Source organism: Cibotium barometz, chromosome 27, assembly GCF_041138505.1.
Source record: "Cibotium barometz isolate CiBa-2024 chromosome 27, ASM4113850v1, whole genome shotgun sequence".
NCBI classification, from domain to species: domain Eukaryota; kingdom Viridiplantae; phylum Streptophyta; class Polypodiopsida; order Cyatheales; family Cibotiaceae; genus Cibotium; species Cibotium barometz.
Genome location: NC_141072.1, coordinates 49,209,715 through 49,218,468, shown reverse-complemented (window position 1 = coordinate 49,218,468; position 8,754 = coordinate 49,209,715). Strand labels below are relative to the sequence as shown.

Sequence of the window (8,754 nt, the reverse complement as noted above, 5' to 3'; positions counted from 1 at the left end):
TTTGCACTTATGGTAACAACGAGTGACTGAGGGATGTCAATGGTGTTAATGTAGAAATGGGTGATGGCAAACAATATATAACCAAGAAGTGGGATCGAGCAAGTGTTGGAGAGAAGAGAAGAGAGACGGGATAAGAGAGAAATGAAATAGCAAAACACAAGGCAAAGAAGTAGGATGGAGAATTTCCAAAAATAAAAATTTTAAAAATAGTTTGGAGGGAAGGTGGTAGAGCTCAGAGTGATGTTAAGTCTTAAAGATGCTACATGTTACAAGTGGTGATCGCAAAGGCTTAGAGAGAGGATATCGTAGACCTTACAGAGTTGCTGCAAGTGATGATGCAAAGCTTAGAGGGGATATCGTAGAGCTTAGACAATTGACACACACCTCATACGAGTGCTACAAACCAAAAAGAGGCAATACCAAAATCAGACAAATGCTAAAAACTATAAGTGGTGCTACAAAAGGCTCAAGGGGTTTTGGCAATAATTCTAGTGGTTTGTTAAGGGATAATGTAGTTCTTAGAGGACTACTACACACCTCAAATGAGTTCTACAAACCAATGATAGACTACCAAAATCAAACACATGTTGCAAAGCTCTAAGTGCTACAGACCTCAAAGGGGTGTAGCAAGAGTTTAGAGGAGTGATGAGAAATGTTGCAGAGCTATGGAGTTGGAGAGAAGAGGGGAGAAGAAAGGGCCAATGAAAAAGGGCTGCAATATAAGAATGGTTGATACGCAACAAAAGCATATTGGGTGCAGAGGAGGGAAGGGTGAGGGTTGAGGAGGGAAGCAAGAAATTTCAAATTTGAATTGGGAGAAAGCCCAAAAGAAATCATCACACTCACTTTTTAATAGATCTAGTCTCTATTTATCAATAAAATATGCCAATGTAAAAGACTAGTCCCTAATTAACTTTGCTAATTAGCCCCTTTAAAGGGCCCCTAAACCTCCCCATAAAGACACCTAGCTGTCCTTGCAGCTTTAGGCCACATACAATTTCAGTTTGCTCAACCTCATACTAAACTACTTACTATGGCTTCTTGTTGGAAAAAAGATACACCCGATGGTACCATCACATGCTTGGTCTTTATGTTGGGCACTAGACAAGCAGATAGGTGCTTGCTTTGATTAGCCCTCTTAGTCTTGTTTCCATTTCAAACAGAGCCCTAGCGTACCCACTTTCAACTAGGATGAAACGTCATTCCCACTCTCCCACCTTCTCAAAGTCCACCAATATACCTCTCAAGATATGGTCATCTGCACTTCCTAAAACTATTTGCATCGTTGGCTCGCTATCCAACTCTCTGCTTTCAGGTCTGATGGAGACAAGGACATAAACCATTGGCTTGTCTAAATTCGCAACCTTAATACCAGCATCACCCACAAAAAAAGAACTTCACATTTTTGGACTTCGAACCTGACATTATGAAGCATGAAGATGTAGGAAGTATATTCCATATCAAAGCCTAGTGTAAACGAGGGTCACATGGCTTTTGTTGGGCCCTCATTAACAAGTATACTTGCATAAACATCACCTTAATTCATTTCACCCTTTAAATACATCATGGACTGCATCCTGATGTCCTTTCAGTACAAACTTTGGATTGCACTTTTGCAGTGCAATATAAGACGAAATTGACAGTAGATAGCATTTCATTTTATGATAGTACAATTCGCTCCATGGTCAGCACTCACAGTTGTGTCAAAGTACGTCTCCAGGAAGTCAGGTTTACTTCTTGCACTTGCATGTTTAAAATGACATGATGGTGAAAAATGAGAATCAAATATTGTTCAATACTTATCACTATGCACATCAAAACATTTTGCAGAGCTGTGGCCGACTAGTGAAGAGGCGTCCATTACTACGCACTAATGTCATGATGCAAACAGTGAAGCTGCCCCAAACAAACGCGTACAGCAACTGATATACATCCTGTCTTGCTGCAGAGCAAACTCAAATCATTTGTAATCCATAGGAACTTTAAGGTTCTCTATAAAAGAATGCACTTAAAAGCAAAGATCAAGGTCACGCAGACAGGTTAAAAACTTTAACAGCCCCATAGACAAGTGCATGGCTTACCATGTCTCAGTGACATTGCAGTGAAAAGCATCCCAGTAAACATAATAGTCGAAACAAGTGGGAGGTACTGCAGTCCAAAAAATAAATCAGGAGCAAATCATTATGGAAGCTATCTATGCCTGTTTCAACTTTTTCATAAACATTATCATTTGACTTCGCACAGCAACTTGCAGGATCTGAAGCAAATGGAGAAAACTTTCATTACACCAGTAACACCCACTCCACACTTTGGATTACAACAACTCACCGTTAAAAACTTAGTGAGTTTTTTCTCCTCTCGAAATGAAAATCCTCGACTCACAACATAGTGTCCAGTTGCAAGGTCAAGAGCATCCTGCAAACCCTTTTACTGAGTAAGCGGATTTACAAAGAAACATCCTGTAGATACATGCTCAACAAACAATCATCTTTATCAAGCTTGCAAAAGATCCAGCAAGCTTCTAGGGCTCCTACATGCTTTCCTAGATGTCACAAACCTGCCTTTTACCATCCTGAAGGTTATTGTAATAATAGCGAGCAAGAGCACTGTATCCATCCTTAATTATACCGTAGACGGTTCTCTTCCCATGCCTGGACATGCAAAATTGCTTGTCAGCAAATAGAATTGCTAGCCTTCATAAGAGGGAGCTTCTACCATACTCTTTATTCTAAACCAGATGGTTTGAAAACTTCACCTTACAAAATCTCCTTTCAAAGCACATGTTCCAGAATACTGAATGCTTATATTGTCTCCATGATCAGCCCACACTGCAAAGCAAAGACAGAAATGTGATGGCTAAATTTGCAAGACTAACAGAGTTGCCCTAGAAATGAATTTGAATTAAAACTTTGGAGTCTCCATGAATTTCAGCAGTAACCCCAGGTAATCCATGATAATTTTATATCAAATGAAAACACTGTAGGTTAACGACAAACCATCTGTCTATGGAATTTCAACAAAGGTGCCCCTCAGAGTCCTCATTCTGAAAACAATGAAGTAGCTTTTTAGCTCTCCTCTCTAAACCATAGTTGCGTGTAGCTATAAGAGCCTCTTCTTGATCGTCATTTCAGCTCCTTTTGTTAAGAGAAAAAGCATACTCTTCTTAGTATCCAAATCAACTATACCGGTATCGCTTCTTATTACCTATGTCATATCATCTCTAGGTTTATGGCATATGTAATAGAACATACCATGTCAGGAGGCTTCTGTTGTCTCCGTTTCCGGGATTGACAGCATTTACAAGTATTTATTTATATTTCATCATATTTATAGGATTTATGGACTTTTGGGCAAGCTTTGGGAATGGGAGGTTATCCAAGCACCCTGCACATTTTGGTGGGCACCCAAGAACAGGGCACACACATTGGATTATGAAGTGCATGTGCCTGACAAGTCATTGGTATGATGGGAAGGTCAGTTGCATGGAAAACAAGGTCAAAACAGGTTATTTGTGCGTGTATGCATGATTTTCCCGTTAAAAAACAGTTCCCATGCCAAGGAGGTGATAGCTCAAGTGGTGAAGGTGTTTTCCTAGGACCAAGTGGTCCTGGTTCAAAACCCCCCCTGGTGCTTCCTTGGGAGCATCGCCTATGGGCAGATAATTAAGCACCCACGGGTGGGTGCCTATGGGAGGTGAAAAATCAGTAACTATGGGAGGATCTTGAGCCTAAGGTGGATTGCCGAGTGACATAATTGCCAGCATAGACTGAATCACTGAAAGCATGTAATTGTAGGCTGCTCTCCCCCTCCCCCCCGCCGCCCCCACCCCCCCCCCCCCCCTCGATAAAACAATCCAAGATCCCTAGGTATTCTAAAGATAGCGAAATATACGCTTTACAGCTTGCCAATGCTTCGTTCCTTGACTGTGCATAAACTTGCTAGCTTGGGAAACACTAAATTGAAGACTTGGCCTGATGTTGCACAAATATATGAGACAGCCAACTGCTTGGTTGTACACACTCATGTCATAAGGCTCTCCTGCATCATACATGCTCAATTTAAGCCTTGGTTCCACTGGGGTAGAAATAGGCTTACAATCCTGAAAACCAAACTTATACCAAAGCTTCTGTATGTACTTGGATTGAAGTGTCATAATTCCCAGATCTGTCTGTACAAACTCTATCCCCAAGTAATAGTGCAAGAGACCAAGATCTAACATTTCAAACGAAGCTTGAAAATCAGCCTTGAATTCTGAAATTTGGCTTCATTGTTCCCAGTTAACAACATATCATCCACATAAAGTATGAGCATCAACAAAATCTCATGATCCTCTTTTGCATAGAAGATGCTCTCAGTTGGATTGTTTGTGCAAACCCAGCTAGTCATGGAAGAGTGTTTCTTATCATACCAGGCTTTGGGAGCTTGTTTGAGACCATAAAGAGCTTTGGGGAGCTTACATACTTAGCCTTTTTGACCAGGTATGACAAAATTTTTAGGCTGATTTACATATTCATGCAGATACCCATTGAGAAAAGCTGTTTTGATGTCCAACTAATGCACTTTCCATCCGTGATGGACAGCCATGTAGGCCTATGCTCACTTATGGTAGTGCTATGTGTGCTTAAACAAGGGCACTCTACATATAATATTTTGTACTTCTATATTATATGGATGTGACACACATGCAAGGGTTGACTTGCATTTTGTGGCTACCACACTTTTGGCTCTCTCTCTCTCTCTCTCTCTCTCTCTCTCTCTCTCATTTCTGTGTGAGCTTCTCCATCCTGCGCCTAACCCTAATGTGCAGGTTTGTGTGTGTGAGTGTGTGAGTCCAACACCAACAATTGGTATCAGAGCTCTGGAAGTTCAGTCTTGGCCCTGCAACTGCCTGCGAAATTCCGTCGGCGTAGTCCGTCCGTTCATGGCCTGCGAATTTCCGTCGCGACGGAGGCAATCGTCGTTGTGGCTTTTCTGTCGCTAGTGGCGAGGGCACCGCCACCGCTCAGCCCACAGGCGCCTCCCTTTTCCGACACCTCCAACCGGCAGACCTCCGCCGCCTCCTCACCCAGTGGCTGCGCCGACCTCCGCCACCTCCTCGCCCAGTGGCTGCACTCTGCAGCCGGCTATGCATGCAGTCACCTTCGATCGTCGGCTGCAACAGGCTACGACTCCACGCCTCCGTCTCCCACATCCAAGCGTTCAGCTCCCCGCCTGGCCTCAATTCCGCCACGTGCAGTTCCCCGTCCGGCCTTGCTTCCGCCAGCTTCACGCTTGCGCCTGCAACTCCTCCACTTGCACATCCGTGGTCCCCCGCTATTGTTTTAGTAAATAACAAAATAAACAAGAAAAAAAAAACTTTGCAAGTATTCTGGTGCAGGTTCAACAATCTTTTGGGATTTGCCAAGATTCCCCTTTGCCAAAAAAATTGCAGGTGGTGCCATTCATGCTGTTTGGGTTGGAATTTGGGGGTTTTCCAAATTGAGGTCAAAATCAGCAAATTGAGCCGCTTTCAGTTGCAAAAATTTGGGGCTTTTGTGAAAATTGGCCAATTAACTCCACATTGAAGCGATTGGACTGCATAAAGATTGGGGCTTTTGTGAAAATTGGCCAATTAACTGCACATTGAAGGGATTGGAGTGCATAAAAATTGGGGCTTTTCAGATTGGAGCATGTAATTGGGCATTACAGCTGTGATTTGTCGCATATGTATACACATTGTGTGTAATTGGACAATTTGGTGCAGGCTTACACTTGCTTCAGTTTGCAGGCAAACATTTGCACAGGAGATTTGGTTGCCTGGCAGTGCACATTGGTGCTTGGTTTGCTTGCTTTCCCCTTGGATATCAGGTGTGAAAGGACACTCTACATATAATATTTTATACTTCTATATTATATGGATGTGACACACATGCAAGGGTTGACTTGCATTTTGTGGCTACCACACTTTTCTCACTTTCATTCAGACTCAGGGTACATGTTCATGCCATTCAGAGCCTCAGCATCGGCGATGTATGATATCTTATATCCCTCTTATGGCACTGGACGGAGTTAGACATAGATCTGCATAGCATGCTTGTACTACCCCTTCAGCATATAGAGATGCATCTTGCCTTAGCACTCCATCCACATCCCCACCCCCCTATATGGGCTCCACCGATCCATGATGATTCACAGTTGTATCCAAACACATGCACACTTTTTCTTTTGTTTCTTTTCTTCCGATGACCGGAAGAACACAGTTGTATTATTTTTTGTCTCATAGGCCAACTTTGGCCTCTCGTAGACGTTAATATCTCTCTCTCTCTCTCTCTCTCTCTCCGGAGGGGATCAGAGAGGGAGAGACACCTACAGAGGCAAATTACAGACTTCTTTCGACCAGAGACTGAGCAGTCAGGCCAGCACGCATTGCAGCTAGCCCCAGAGTATAGCCGCACTAGAGGTACACTGATTGATCGGGCTATAGAGCTGGGGCGGTCCAGGCGCCCCAAGGTGAGAGGCCCATCTCGACACCGGCGGAGACTACAACAGAGGATCAGGACCATACTAGCACGGCATGGGAGACGTCCAATCAGAGTACTCACCATGGAGGACATTGAGGATATCCGCCATCGACCGATGAGAGACTTCTTTGGATAGTGATATGTATGATGCTTACCTTTGTTGCTGGAGTTTTCCTCCCAGATGTTATCCATTAGGAGCTCCTAGTACCGTACTTTTCCTCATAGTTATTTCAGTTTCAGTTACTTGTTTTTAGCTTTTCTTACACAGACATTGTATCAGATCCACCAATTGTTGTAACCTTTTTGGTCTCATAGGTCAATTTGGCCTTTTGAAGACGTTAATATATCATTTCATTTCTCTCTCTCTCTCTCTCTCTCTCTCTCTCTCTCTCTCTCTCTCATTTTCTGTGTGAGCTTCTCCATCCTGCACCTAACCCTAATGTGCAGGTTTGTGTGTGTGTGGGTGTGTGAGTCCAACACCAACAAAATGGCAGTCCAAGGTTTCCACGAGCAACAAAGGTGACCACAAACTTGCCAACAATCCCGCTCATAAGGAGCTTACTTGTCATTAATGTTGTCTCAAAGGTCACATTCAGCTTGATTGTCGCAAGAAGAAGAGAGAAGGTAGTTCTGCTAAGAAACCCCCCAATCAAACCTCTTCATCCACACCAACCAAACTCAAAAATCCTCTTCCACCAATGAGACTGTCTTCATCGGTATTGAGGAGCTTTCCTTTGACTCTCCTATTCCTTCCATCTCACGTGTTACGGATTGGGTGGTTGATAGTGGGTGTACTGATGGTGGATCAAAGGTAATTAGGATTATTGAATTAGCATGAGGATTAAGATAATGAACGAGATTAACACTTAGTCACATGAGCTACATCATAAGCATAATGACAAGAGAAATGATGGGAAAATGATAGATAGTTTCATTGATATGAGAGCCTGAATATATAGGCTTGAAGTACATTGCTTGTGACATAATCGATGGTGTCACAATATCCCTAGATTCTCTCAATCATCCCATGTGACCAAGATTAACATTATGGGCTACATTGAATACTTGGCATCTTCTTCTCCCACTTCTTTTTGTGGAGATTCTCAGTAACGCCTAGGCTTGTACACTTTGACCTTTGCTAATGGCTTTTTTCCCATTAACCCCTAAGACTATTGGACATGCAAACATGGGTACACACACATGAACTTTCCAAACAGCTCGCTAGAGCTTCCGCTCCCCCCCTGCTCGCGCTGCCGCCTGCACGCACACCCCCCTCCCCGCCCTCGCGTCTGCTTCCCCCAGCCTACCCCGTCCTCTCCGTCTACTCCCCCCGCCTGGTCTTCTCGCGCCCCCCCGCCCCTGCTCTTTCCCGACCTTTATTTGAAGTCTAAATGTGGTTTTTCAAATTTTCATGTTGGAGGTTTCATGTTGGTGCTGTCACTTGGTGGAAAGACTATGGCATAGAAACGCTAGAGCTTCAGCACCTAGCCATTCGTATTCTGGGACAAGTGTGCTCTTCATCAGCTTTGGAGCGTTTATGGAGAATCTTTGGTCACATACACTCAAAGAATAGGATTGCATTGGGAGAAAGAAAGCAGATGACCTCGTCTTTGTTAATGCAAACTTGCGTTTGCTAACAAAGATGAAGCATGAGTACACTCATGATGAGTACATTGGCTTCATAGGCAAACACGGGCTATATCATTGGTGATGTAGTTGAGGAGGCAGAGGGTGATGGTCAAACACATGAAGATGGCATGGAAGAAGCTCCACCAGAGGAGAAGCATGAGGATAAGCTTCAAGTGGATGATAGCACAAAAGAGTCTTGAGAAGTTAGGACTCACGACTCACGAATCTAGAGTCTAGACTCTAGAGAGCAGCTTCCTTTTGGCATTTGATTTCACACTTTTTGGTAATGACATGGTCTTGAGGCTTGACTCATTGATGATTGAGTGATGGTTTTAGCTTATATTGTGATTATGGCAAGTTCTAAATGGTTTGATTTCTCATGCAACTTTAAAGTTTTAAACTCCGAAGTTTCAAATCATAAATGTAGTGTGTACACTATAGACTCCGAAGTTACATTATACATGTGGGCCCTCAACTTAGTGACTTTCCCAATACCCCCTGTTAGGATAACCTAAGATGACAACGCGTTCCGACTTTCCCCCTCAAAATTTCCGTTTCCGTTTACATTTCCCCTTCCCCGTTTCTCATACCGTTACTTGGGGGACTGTTGCCTGGCACACGACGC

The 8,754-nt window shown here is 43.4% G+C and overlaps 1 protein-coding gene across 1 annotated transcript in view; it reads right to left on the bottom strand.

The window, feature by feature from the left end:
• Window positions 1–1,402: 1,402 nt before the first annotated feature.
• Window positions 1,403–8,754, bottom strand: part of LOC147623475 (phosphoinositide phosphatase SAC6-like) — a 127,000-nt gene continuing 119,648 nt past the window's right edge. Inside the window, 5 exon segments of the mRNA XM_086821636.1 lie at window positions 1,403–1,942; window positions 2,082–2,148; window positions 2,329–2,415; window positions 2,558–2,651; window positions 2,756–2,828. Coding sequence (XP_086677762.1) covers window positions 1,815–1,942; window positions 2,082–2,148; window positions 2,329–2,415; window positions 2,558–2,651; window positions 2,756–2,828 — 449 coding nt within the window. The 3' untranslated portion in view covers window positions 1,403–1,814.